At 35.9% G+C, this 13,828-nt stretch overlaps 1 protein-coding gene across 15 annotated transcripts in view; it reads left to right on the forward strand.

Moving 5' to 3' along the window:
- The window catches only part of LOC23687408 (disks large 1 tumor suppressor protein), a 181,970-nt gene extending 169,752 nt beyond the window's left edge, over positions 1-12,218 (forward strand). For all 15 annotated transcript variants that reach the window (XM_021838808.1, XM_021838806.1, XM_021838810.1 and 12 more), the window contains 4 exons: positions 3,444-3,590; positions 3,652-3,934; positions 4,011-4,102; positions 9,695-12,218. In XM_021838808.1, the coding sequence (XP_021694500.1) occupies positions 3,444-3,590; positions 3,652-3,934; positions 4,011-4,102; positions 9,695-9,801 (629 nt within the window). In that variant the 3' untranslated portion in view covers positions 9,802-12,218. The remainder of the gene's footprint in view (positions 1-3,443; positions 3,591-3,651; positions 3,935-4,010; positions 4,103-9,694) is intronic.
- The last annotated feature ends 1,610 nt before the right edge of the window (positions 12,219-13,828 follow it).

A 13,828-nucleotide genomic window follows, 5' to 3' on the forward strand; every position in this document is an offset into this window, starting at 1 on the left:
AAAAATTGCAATATGATGTCTTCTGGTACCAATACCATAAAAACTCATTACTCGAAAACGGTTGCATCGGTTTGTTTCATATTTTTCACAACAGACTCTCATTGAAGTGTAATTTTGAAAAGCGAATTACAGAACATGAGAAAAAAGTTGTAGTATGAGAGATATTTACGTTATGTTATGAGTACGCGTCGGTTCTCCAAGGAATTTTGAAATACAGTTAACTCACCCTTACTCGATATTCCGTATCTCGATATCAAGTTGTAGAACCATAGTAAAAGTTGGTTTTCATGGTTAACTCGATGGTCCCTTGGATCTCAGTTGCACTGTTTTTGTGTTCTGTAACTCGATGGTCCCTTCAATATCGAGTTAGTAGACTGTATCTCCGGATTCAGACGACCAATAATCAAAACCGATACAAAAAAAATCGGGTCATTACTGTATAGATATTTTTTTTGAGAACTTGTAAAAAAATGGTGCAATAAAATCGAAAATAAAAATAATGTTGCGAGTTAAACATTTTTTTGCGGCGAAAAAATGATGCTGCTAATAGAGGGGTAAATATATTGCACTGAATTAACTTTAAAGCAGTTCTCGCATGGGGTTTCGTATTATTGCATTCGCAGCACGGTTTTATTGAAAGATACGGACATCGTCTGCAGCCAGTTTAGATGTTCAGACTGTAACACTAGATATCGGACAAGCTTGCTTGACGGCACAGCCAAGAAAAAATCCTCAAAAAAAGTATTATTGGTTGAACCGGAAATCGAACCCATACCCCATGACACGATGTGCCTAAATGTCTGAGGACACTAAGCGCACGGCTACGAGGTCCATAGTATGATTTTAATTTAGGGAAATTTGCGTATTATTTATCGTTTTGTTCTCTTCGTCATAGGGGGTTTCGGTCTGTTAAATCTTCTGAAATTCGGCAGTAAGATGCGTTTAAGCGCCAAAAGTATAGATGCAAGTTTTGATCCCAATATCTTTTAGAAACTATTTCGTGACGAAGAGGACAAAGCTGCCGAAAATACAATAAGTCACTCTATAATTGAATTAAAATCATGCAGTTTGGTTTCAGTGTAATAAATTGTTTGGCAGAAGCTTTATGTAACCTATAAAGGGATACTAGTCGATATACTTGACGAACTCTTTGGAAGATCTTCCTTGAATGTTCCTTTGTTGATTTTTTTTTATTTTGTGCTGATTAGATTTTAATCTGAAATCGTGATCTCGAGCTGAATAATTGCAATATCTTTGTTACCTTGCTGGCGGGATATGTGAAGGATTTCTTTTTAAATCGTCGGCAGATTCTTGTGAAGATTTCTGTTGACAGAATCCTGATAATATACTTTAAGAAATCCTCAGGCAATGTTGGCATGATTTTTACCGGATACTGTGCCAGATTTTTGTAAGACTACAAACAACATGCTTTGCGTGAATTATTGCAAAATTGCCTCGAAAGTGATCGATAAACCATAAATAAGGCGTTATTTCGACATTAACCGTTTAACAAAATCCCCTGACTGTACTACCAAACGATAAATCGACCATTGAACATTCGCATCGAATCTAGCTTCTATATAGCAAAAACTACAGACAAACAGTGCCGAAATTTCCATCAGCCACCTTTCGAACGATTGTTCCAAATTCTTCTAGTTTTCTGAATTTTTCACATGTTTCGTGAAACAATACAACTAGATAACGATGGCAAATTTAAACAGGGTTTTTATATTTGAGATACCATCTTAAAATCTGAGATATTGTTAACACTTCAGTCGTCGCGCTGTTGTATTTTGTACAACACCGCTGAAAAAACCTCGCTTTTCGTTCACAACAGCAGCGTGGTGGTTCTGACGGTGGCAAACCGCGCGACGACTGGAAGGTTAAGTTTAAGATTAGAGTGATTCGCAAGCATCGATTCATTTCCTATGTACACCCGATTCTGTTTTTGCACGGGGGATGCGTACTGTGCAAAAAAAGTTTTCAGTTCAAAATTTCAAAAACCGTGCAAAAAAGTAACACTAATTCTCGACGTTTCATGCAAAAATAAGGTTTTGGTGAAAAATTTTGTATGAAAACTTTTTTTGCACGGCCGTGTAAAAAAAAATCCGTGCAAAAACAGAATCGGGTGTATATCGCTATTTTGTTGATCGAGACGCTTTTATCGATGTCTAAACTTTATACGTAGTTGCACCAATAATGAATTAGATTTCGTATTGCGCATTACATGATAGAGTAAACTAGTCTACTTTGTAGAATTATTTGTTTAATTAACTACTTCAAGGCTACGACGTAGTTGACGCTGCCTTTAAACATGCTAAGGCGACACCAAATTTACGCTTGGTCGTGAAAGGGATGAAGCAACTTCTTACCTTTGTTAAGCAAAGCTTCACCCGTCCCCTTCATGAATACTTCACTCAATTTCTAAACTATTTTTATAATTAGTAGATGAGATATCAATGAATGCAAAACTTGTTGAAAGGCATCTGAGGGTAGATAGATGGGATAAGCTTCAGTTTGAAAATGGTTTTTCACCCTTTTTATATGTTAGTCTTTGCCCATTCGCCCTGAAGAGGTTAAAGGATATTTTCACACTCTCCACTAGAAGCCTACGGGGTTATTCCGTCAAGCAATATTTCCCCGTTAGACAAAAATGATATAACTCATTCGGACGCACGTCGATTTTTAGGGCTTTTTTAGCTGATAGAAAGGTATAGAAAGGTTGGTATAAAACAAAATTCAAGTATAAAAGCCTAAAAAACTTACAAACTTTGTAATACAAAGAGAAATGATTGAAAGATATTCTGCTTGAACTGCAGAAGTTGTAACACAACTATCTAATGAAAATCTACTATTACTCGAGTTAAATAATTCATTTGTCGTAAATCAATCTAAAACTCTACATAAAGTTTTATGTTCAGCCGTCTAATTATCACGTATCTAATCGTCCCCTTGTCCCCCTCTCATCACTGAAGGAATGTATGTAAAACCCCCAAACTCTTTTTATTGTTGTCTTAACATAGCAAGGCATTGCATCCCCAAAATGAGATGGCTCACGTTTCCAATTTATAATCAATGTTGTTGTTCTTATCGCCTACTTAAATTCATTAAACTGCTCAACAACTCCTAATGACTGTGTTCTAGATCCTATCCGGTTCAAATTGATGTTCTTTTCAGTGTCAAATTCTCCTTTTATGCACTAAATTCCCCAACAAAGCATCGCAGACGGAGCGTCAAGTCCGTTTTACCCTGCATTGTCGTTTCCAAATTCGCACTCGGGTTCAAATTCCGCTAATCGCACCGCAATGGGAATGCCTTTGGTTCACTTGAGCAGTTTAACGGTTTTCGTGGCGCGTGAAGGACTTTGCTTGCCGTGTCTTTGTTCTAAGAATCGTTTAAACTCAGTTTTGGGTCGTTTTTTTTCTGATTTTCTCCTACTGCAGCCGAGGAGAACATCCTTTCGTACGAGTCGGTCCAACGCTTGCAGATCAGCTACACCCGACCGGTGATTATCTTGGGCCCGCTGAAGGACCGTATCAACGATGACCTCATTTCGGAGTACCCGAACAAGTTTGGGTCTTGCGTTCCTCGTAAGTTGAATCGAATCCACTGTACGAACGCCTATCACTTACCGTATGAGTTCAATTGCAGATACCACAAGACCGAAACGTGACTACGAGGTCGACGGTCGGGACTATCACTTCGTGGCGTCCCGGGAACAGATGGAGAAGGACATCCAGAACCATCTGTTCATCGAGGCGGGCCAGTACAATGACAACCTGTACGGCACCTCGGTGGCATCGGTTCGTGAGGTGGCGGAGAAGGGCAAACACTGCATTTTGGACGTGTCGGGCAATGCGATCAAGCGATTGCAGGTGGCGCAACTCTTCCCCATTGCGGTATTCATCAAGCCGAAATCGGTGGAATCGATCATGTAGGTTTCGGATTGGGGTAGCTTGGGGTGTGATGGATTCTTATACGTCTTTTTTTGTTTTTTTTTTCTCTCGTAGGGAAATGAACCGAAGGATGACTGAAGAACAGGCCAAAAAGACTTACGAGAGGGCACTCAAAATGGAGCATGAATTCGGTGAATATTTCACAGGTAAGTGCGAATGATTTCATAATACATAAATGCATGTTGCCTTCATAGCAACAGGAGCTCCTGAGGATATCAGGCTGAGTCGTTGATAGCCAGCTTTTGGCAATGTCTTGTGGACTGGTTCGATGGCAATTTTTTACCACATTCGGTCCGAAGTGTAACTCTTATCCAATTCAACAATTTCTAAAACTCCCAAAACCTCGTCCTTCCTACTGACGTGGCTATGTCTTGATATTGTGCTATTCAGGTGTTTATTGTGGCTCTGCTTCCATCTTTCAATCATGTTATGCTCTTTCGTCAAAATCGGCACACAACACTAAACATTCCAAGGGTATGATGTGGTTCTTCTAGAAATAATGATCAGGTTCATTCTGTAAAATTTTCCACCAGATATTACTTGAATTCCCTACTCTAGATAACCCATCAGAAATCTTCTACATCATTTCAAGAGATATGCCTCCAGGGATTTCACTAATATTTCCTCAGATTTAACCCTCTGAGGAAATATTAGTGAAATCCCTGGAGGCATATCTCTTGAAATGATGTAGAAAGCATTTCTCTGGATGCCATCCCTGAAATTTTTGTAAAATTTCTGAAAAAAATCCGTGGAGCAGTTTTTTTTTAATTCTAGGAGGAATCGCCATAGAAATCGCTGAAGAAATTCACAGAGAATTCCCTGGAGAAATTCCTAAATATATCCTTGAACTTAAAGCAATCCATGAAGGAGTTCCTAAAGGATTGTCTAAGGTTAATGGATCCCTTTGAGGAAATCCTGCAAGAAATATTTGAAAGAATTCTTGGAGGATTTGATGGGTAAATTTCTTTAGGAATTCTCGGAAGAATTTCTGATAGATTCTTGAAATAATTTATGAAAAAAATCACATGAGGAATGCCTTGTGGGCCTCTTCAGGTATATTAGGAGGAACATTAGATTCCCTAGGAGTATCCCCGAAAGAATTCCTGGAGAAATCTCTCTCGAAAAAAAAAAATGCAGCGGAATATCTAAAGAAATTCCTGATGTAATTCCGTGGAGGAAAATTTGGTGAATTTTGTTGAAGTATTTCTTGTGGATTCCCTGACGAATCTTTGGAGAAATCACTATTAGAGTAGAATCACTGTTTGAACTTCTGGAAGAAATCTGTGCAGGTATTTCTGTAGGAATTGCTAGAGAAAATTATGTAGGAATCCCTGAAGCAATTCCTGGAAGAATGCTTGGATTCATCGCTGAAGAGTTTTCTGGAAGAATCTGTAAAGCAATTCCTATGGAAATTACTGGAAGAATTATTGGAAGACCCAGACCAAACGGGTCTTTCCCGTTTGGCATAATGTCATTTGGCATAATAGCTATTTGGCGTAATGTCATTTGGCATAACGGTCGTGTGACATAATTTCCATTCGGCATAACAGCCGATTGGCATGAGCTGTAAAGGGCTGTTGATAAACTGCTTGCAAAAGGCCGAATCACGTCAAACCAAATCACAAAAGGCCGAGTTACGAAAGACCGAAACATATAAAAGGGCTAAGGTACCGTGGGGCAAGTGGGTAATGGAATTCGCATAGTTGAGATTCTTCAAATTCTAGAGACTTTAAATTGAAACAAATGAGGTCGTGTATATTTTTTAGCTTGACTCCCACCAAATATAAGCAGCATGCTAAAATTGATTTTTATGAAAAATTAAAGAAAAAAATACAGAAAAAGTTTTTGAAAAATGTCTCTTTACTTTTCATTTGCCCCAAAAGTGGGGCAAGTGAAAAGTTTACCGTTTTGAATAATAAATTCAAAAATAAACAGTTATATCCACGATTTCTATAAGCTTTAACATTTGTTAAGGCTTCCCAATGAACAATAACATAAGTAACATGTAAACAAAGAAAATGTTATTCTTTTCACTTGAATTTTCTTCTGTGCAGTTATGTTAGTTGAAATGATTCGACAACATTATAACTGCAACATTTCCAATGTTAGTTCTTACATTATAGGACAGCAATTGCATTTCTGCTCTGTATAATTCCCACCGCTCGTTATTTGTTTTTGAGAAAGTCGGATATGACGTCGGATAACTCTTCGGGAGAAATCAAACGGAATCCTTCAATAACGTATTTAGAATCTTTTTTATGTGGATAGACCTATATCCCATTTTTATGTTTTGAACTAGCTTTACATAGACATTCCACGAGATTTCCGTGTGTTCTCTAATATTGCAACTTTTCAGTCAACGTCTTCCTTTTAATTGGCTGCCCGAAGTAGACATATTAATATTGTAATGTTTGGCAACATCTTTTAGAGAAGTTCCATGATTTCTAATAGATTTTAACACTTGAGTATAGTGTTTCTTGAATTATCAGCACGTAATGTTTTCTATGATAATTGCGAATCATGTTTACTTATGGCTACTTAAGTTGAAAAACTCAAATTCAATCTCTAATGATAAACTTTTCACTTGCCCCACCTGATTAGAAAATTGACGGTGCTTAAATTTAGTCATTTTTAGGTCTACGTCGAATTAATTCTAAACCTTTTTTTATGGCAGTTTGAAACTGTCACAGAGGAAAACTAAGAAGTTGTACAGGAAATTATTTCCGCAACTTTTTTCCACTGAAAATATTAAAATAAGATTGTACGCTGCCAACTTGTTACGGAGTAACAGTTGACAGGTTACACGGTGCTCCAATTACCGTTATTATCAAATAAAATATACCATTCAAACGGCAGTCAGCAGTTGATTCCTGACGTTGTTCTGCACCTCTGGGCCGATTTTGAAAAAAATCCTTGGTCAGAATTTAGAGTTACGCCCTTTTGAAGTTTATCCGATAGAAATCACACGAAATATGCCACTTTAACTTGTTTAAACAAAGAAATTATAATAAAATTTTGTAGCTTTTATTTTAAATATAGTTTAAGATATTAAAAAATACATTTTTCTAAAATTTTCCTCGACCTACATTTGAAAAGGGCCAATGCTATGTTTAGTTATTACTAATAAGCTAATACAAGAAAAATGATATCTACCAAATTAACGCCTGGTAGTGATTTTAGGAAATTCAAATTTGTATGAAAAATTCTTAGACAGGATATGCAGATACGCCTTTTGAAATGTATGGAAAGAATATGGAATATGGAATATGGTGGATTCTGCTCCATCTATAATCAACGGTTAGCTAGGTGCATACATAATCATTACAATTTTGCGGTTGTTCTTATTTCATTCAATTTAGCAAGTTGCATATAAGGAATGATTCAAATATAATGTAACGCAGAATTTTCCAATTTGAGACCCCCTTTCCTCCCCCACATTACAGCTTTTGTATGGAAAATGTATGAACCGTAACACCGAACCCCTTCGTTACGTAATATTTGAACGATTCCAAATTTACACATACACATTTTGTCTATACTGACATTGAAAAAGGACCAAAGTATAATTGAAATATACACATTTCAATAAAGCTGAACAATGACTGTGTCAATGTTGACCGAAACACTCGAACATCACTTATCTGTATCTATATTATACATCTGTATTCTATTCAATCTTATTTAATTCTTTTCTATTCTAATCTGTTCTATTCTATTCAATTTTACTCTACTTTAATTTATTCTACTGTGATCCACCCTACTTGTTCTTATACATATTTTTACAAATGGACACTATTAATGAACAACTGCGCGCCAAAGATTTGAACGGTACACTTTCGATATTTGTACGGCTTTTTAGCGCTCCCAGCTCTGTAAAAAATGCTATGCACAGATTATGACTCCTAATGCGTGCTTCTCATATGATCCATAAAACTTAAGATTTGAATTATTATTTCACAGTAAGTTCAAATAAGGGTTTCAACTTATGTATGATAGTTTTTATGTATTTTAAGGAACTGAAGCATTTTGTATTAAATGCTTTTCATTTGAGCTGGATCCTTGTTTTATAGGCAATTTGAACAAGCGAGAGCTGGGAAGAGTAGAGACTGACAAAATCTTCGAAATATCATATCACCAAGTTTCATGTAAAAGACTTCAGCAATGCGACTGGTCGAGGACTAGGCTGACATAATGAGCTGGCGTCGGAGTCTGTGCATAGCGCTGTTTTACAGACCTGTCAGCGCTATAAAGTCGAACAAACATCGAAAGTGTACCGTTCAATTCCTTTGCTTGCAGTTGTTGATTACAACATTGGCATTTGTAAAAATATGTATAAGAACAAGTAGGGTGGATCAAAATAGAATAAATTTAAGTAGAGTAGAATTGAATAGAATAGAACAGATTAGAATAGAAAAGAATTAAATAGAATTGAATAGAATATAGAATTATGTAGATACAGATATGTTATGTACGAATGTTGCGATCAACTTGGGATGTTCAGCTTTATTGATGTGTATATATTTCAATTATACTTTGGCCCTTTTATAATGTCAATCTAGACAATATATGTACGTGTAAATTTTATGCAACTTGCTAAATTGAATGAAATAAGAACAACCGCAAAGCTGTAATTATTATGTATGCAACTAACCGTTGATTATAGATGAAACGGAATTCACCATGCAATATTCTTTCCATACACTTCAAAAGGGCGTATCTGCATATCCTGTTCAAGAATTATTCATTCATATTCGAATGCTTTGGACAATTTCCTAAAATCACTATCGGGCGTTAGATTGTTAGATATAATTGTTCGTGTATTGGTTGATTAGTAATAACTAAAGAAAACATTGGCCCTTTTCAAATGTCGGTCTAGATTTTTTTTTAGAAAAATGTGTTTTTTAAATATATAAAACCAGATAAAAAATCAAAACTACATTTTTTTGTATAATATCTTTGTTTAAACAAGTAAAAATGGCATATTTTATGTGATTTCTATCATATAAACTTCAAAAGGGCGTAACTCAAAATTCTGACTAAGGATTTTTTTCAAAATCGGCCCAGAGGGGCAGAACAACGTCAGGAATCAACTGCTGACTGCCGTTTGAATGGTATATTTTATTTGATAATAACGGTAATTGGAGCACCGTGAGGCTAACAATTTTTCGCTCTATTATGCAAAAATGGCTGAAAAATCTCAGAAATCTCTTACCTATCGTAATGTTCTGAATGGCCTCAAAGGTTTACGCATGAGTTTAAAACGTTAATTCACATATTCAGTAAAATATATCAATTGTTTTCACTTACCCCATTTACCCACTTACCCCGCGGTACCTTATTCAATGTCTTTTATACAAAAATCTATATAAGATGTGTTGGATTCTTCGAGAGCGCTTGTGAAGCTCTTGAATGCCTTCAAGTAATTTGGTAATCCTCTAAGTTTGAATCGCTTTAACTCCTCTTTAAATAATCTTCAGCAATTCAAAAAAATCCATAACTCGCCATCTCTGTTAAGTCAACTGCTTACACACTGTCAATACTTTGTGAAACCTCTATGAAGAAGTAAATCAAACGTTGCTACTTACACGAAAAACAAGAAAGTAAAAATCAAGTATGAAAGTATGAATGGCCTAATTTAAGGATGGAAGCCATCGGTAACCCTGATAACCCTGATTCCCCGTGGTTCATACATGTGTGGTTTTCTCTCTTTTTTTTTGCCGTCCCATCGCATCGTGCAGCACTCGTCCAAGGCGATACCATCGAGGAGATCTACAGCAAGGTGAAGAACGTAATCTGGTCCCAGAGTGGTCCCACTATCTGGGTACCGTCCAAGGAATCTCTATGACCTCAAGCGAATATCACGTGGACGCTGCCACCAAATATGCGCGCCCGGCCCGTTTCCCGCTCCGGCTATCACCATTGACGGTAACCCTGAGAAAAATGCAACGGATTAGTAGGGCCCGGAGAAAGAAGAACAACTATTACTTAAGAAAGAGAGATAGGAAACAAAAATGGTGGTGAATGGTGAAGGCACACGTACATTCTGTCTCACGAAAGAACTTACACTCACAAACACATACACACACTTACACACCATTAGTCATTCACACTTGTTTAATAGGACCCCAATGTGATTAAAAACATTTTCGGGGAAGTAGTTGCGCGCAGTTGTGCATCAAATCAATATAGCAATTTGGCTGCTAGCGGTAAATGAAATGCAAGAAAAAAAAACTGAAGAAAACAAAGTGTAAACATGTTGTTGTTTATTATTATTTTTAAATTATATATTATATATTGATACGAGTACGAGCGTAAGGTGAGTAAGATTTTTAAGAGGAAAATTTGCATTAAATATGGACATTTATTTAAATTATTTTGTTCGAAAATAATAAGCTTATTACTTATTAATGAATGTTTATTAAATCAATATATTTATATAAAAGAAACGCATATATAAATTATATATCTAAAATGAGAACCGGATTAAACTATATTAAAACACTGCAAACATTGAAAATGAAATGAAGAAAATGTATAATAAAACAAATCTATTAAAAGTTCAGAAATCATTCGCGAAAGCTCGTGAATCCTACGTAGGCCCTCCCCATTTCAGAACCCCGCCCATTGGTCGAAAAGCTTTCAGGAAAATATTCACAACTAGACTAGATATGCATCGGTTTTTTGGAAAGTATCCAACGGCATTTATAAGCATATGCGCAGTCACCTCATCATACGCAAAATCAAAGCAAAAAGTGTTGTTAGTCTAATTTTGGACAATCATCAACGTATTTCCCCCGCCCCTGTACTGACTCAAACCCCTCTCAACACTCTCTATATCTCTCAATAACCAGTCATCGTAAGAGACAAACACAAAAAAGTGAACGTGAACTAACTCGCCTAGCATTAAACAACAAAATACAATAAACTCGAAATATGTAACATTGTTTTTAAAAAAATAACCGAATAAGTAATTAAAGTTATGGTTTTTAACGACTTCAATCCTAACTCACTCATCCCTCCTCACAAAAAGATTAGGTCCCCAAGTGCAAGCGCTGACACCATTTTTCTTTGTTTTTATTAGTATATAAATAGTGCAAATTAAGGAAGAGTTAAGAAGTTGCATCCGGCTTTGTTCGCGCTCGGAATCATCTCACGCCAGGTAGGAATTCCGAAACAGAATTCGACCCCCCCCCCCTCTGAAGCAAGTATCGATATACCAAGACGCCTTTGTTTGTTTTCATTGAAGAGAACCGACTTGATATTCGTGCCAAAATTTTACAAACCAACCCCTCCCCTACCCCAAAGGCCATCCACCCAAACATACATCATATCCACCTAACAGTCAAACGAAACAATAATAATGGTAATAGAATGCGGTCATTGTTCCCACTCACTCGACTGGACGAAGGTCGATGTAATGAGCATAAAATGAAGTATAGGTTATTATAAAGGACAGATCAAAGCAAGATAATGGCAACTATTATGACAAAAAGTTACTCCCTTCTTCACTACTTAACTGAATTGACATTCATTTACTCAAACTACTTATCGATTGGTAGTGGATAGAAAATTGAATCGCTTTCCTTCGAGCTATGACGTAGAATTGTTCTACTACCTAGAGCGTCCTAGAGCTTCTTCTTTTCATTTCAATTCAAACTTACTACAACCAAAAGCGGAAAAATTCTCTACTAATATGTGACGAAACAGAAGAAAAGATAAAAGTAAAAATATATTGTAATTGAATTAGAAAGCTGCCTTAAAACAAAATCCCAAGTTTTATATTAAAATGAGATCATTTGGTTAGAGCAAAGAGAAGTAAAAAAAAAACGGAAAAGCGTTCAGATGAACTAAACTCACGATGACTATGTGTATATATGATCAAAGAAGAATAAAAAGTAACTAAAAGCAAACAAGCAGAGAATGTTAAGTAAATTATAGAATTACACAGATGAAACTTGATGATCGTGAGAAAGAAGATAACTCTGAAAAAACTCGTTGAATTGTTCTGATTAGTGAAAAAAAAAAACATGAAAAGCCGAAAAAAAAACAACACTCATCCACAGGCAACCATATAACACACATACACACATACATCGCAGACTCACCTGCTCTGGTGATGATGATTGGAGGTTCGCCGAATTTCACCACCCGATATGGGTGGCCAACGGAATGTCGGAGATGCGAACGAAACATGAAATGTGGAGACGAAAATGTTTAACTCTTGTAATTGCAATAAAAAAAAACGACATTACGTAAAACATGGCTCGTATTGGCGTTCAGCTTTTGTGCATTTTGTGATGACAGCCCTAAGCCCATTCTAAGAGATAATCGTGCGGATTTTTCGAAAGGGAAGGAGAACCTTGGGCGACGCACAGTGCTGCGTCCCTTGGACAAATATAAAAAAAATCAACTATTTTCTTTTAGCAAATCAAGTAGGCCATCCCGATTAAGGGTACATAACAAAATTATATCAGCACATGTTATTCTGTTATAAGGTTTTTTCGAACATAGGTTGTTATAAACTTGATGCAGGATGTTGTTAAAATAACTAAAATTATATCAAAAAGTGTTTGAATAGTAACATAAACATAACATAATGTGCTTTAATTATATCAAAAACATATCAAACCAAGTTATAATGTTTGATACAAAATATCAAAATTATAATATTGTTCGATATACGATAATATTGTATATTACTGAAATGCACAAGTATCCATTTAATTTTGCTATAAAGTTGTTAAAAATGAACAAAAAAATATCTTAAAGGGAAATAAAACACACTATGTTATATTTTTGTTTTAATATGTTCTGTGCATAACGAAGCCTAACAAAATTATATCATAATATTATATGCATATCATATTCTGATAAAATTTTATTACATTTTTGTTACAAGCCTCTAGTCGGGATGCCTTTCATAAGTGTTTATAAAGTGTTGCTTGGGTATAAGCAACATCGTAATCTCAACTGTAAGACCAAACCAGCCATAGTTGTTAGATAGTTTCATGGTTGTGCCTGTTTTCTATAATTTCAAGTAATAAATATTCATCTTTCCAAGTGATTAGTGTTTATCCCTGATAATTTTTGGAGTGAATTCAATATGGAAAGCATGAAACCAGGTAAGTTGAATACAAAACACAGTTAACTGTCATGATATAACTGTCGCGATTTGCAATTTGTTTATAAAAGAAAAAGCAACCAAAACTTCAAACAGTCTAAACAAAAAATCACCTCAAAACACCTATCTGATTTTTGCACCAGTTTTCTATTATAGTATTCTTAAAATAGTGAAGGTGATTCCAGCTGCTCCCGTCTGCTCTTTCAATTGCAGTTTCCATTTTTCCAGATGGTGGTCTTATGATAAATAACAAGGATTTTTTTGAGCAATGGTATTCCGCAGATCCGTTAGAGCGAAACGATCATCCACATAGCTTTCTGTTCAGTCTGTACGATGATGATATATCGGAAGGATTTGAGGCCAAATTGCGAAAATTTGGCAATTTATTTTGTTTGAAAATAGATCAAAAGAGGTCTAAATGCTGCAGATCCTACACGAAATTTTTGATGCTTTTGATTTTGAAATATTTTGAAATGCTAGCTGGTTATCTAAACCAGTACAGCTTCCGTGCATTACAGAGCGAAAAAGTGAAGATATGTCTGAATTATCATCACAATCTACCAAAGGAAGACCACAAAAGCCATTTCTTGAATGCTCGAAGAAAACTAAGAAACGCCGCGTAGAAGATCGGATTACCAACAACGAACCCGAAGAGCTTGCATTTGCAGCTAATTTATCGAATTGTTCAACTTCAAATCAAGACAGAACCATGACGGCGGCGGAAGCACTTGCTCTTTACGTTGATCTTGAC

Source organism: Aedes aegypti, chromosome 1 (assembly GCF_002204515.2).
Source record: "Aedes aegypti strain LVP_AGWG chromosome 1, AaegL5.0 Primary Assembly, whole genome shotgun sequence".
NCBI classification, from domain to species: domain Eukaryota; kingdom Metazoa; phylum Arthropoda; class Insecta; order Diptera; family Culicidae; genus Aedes; species Aedes aegypti.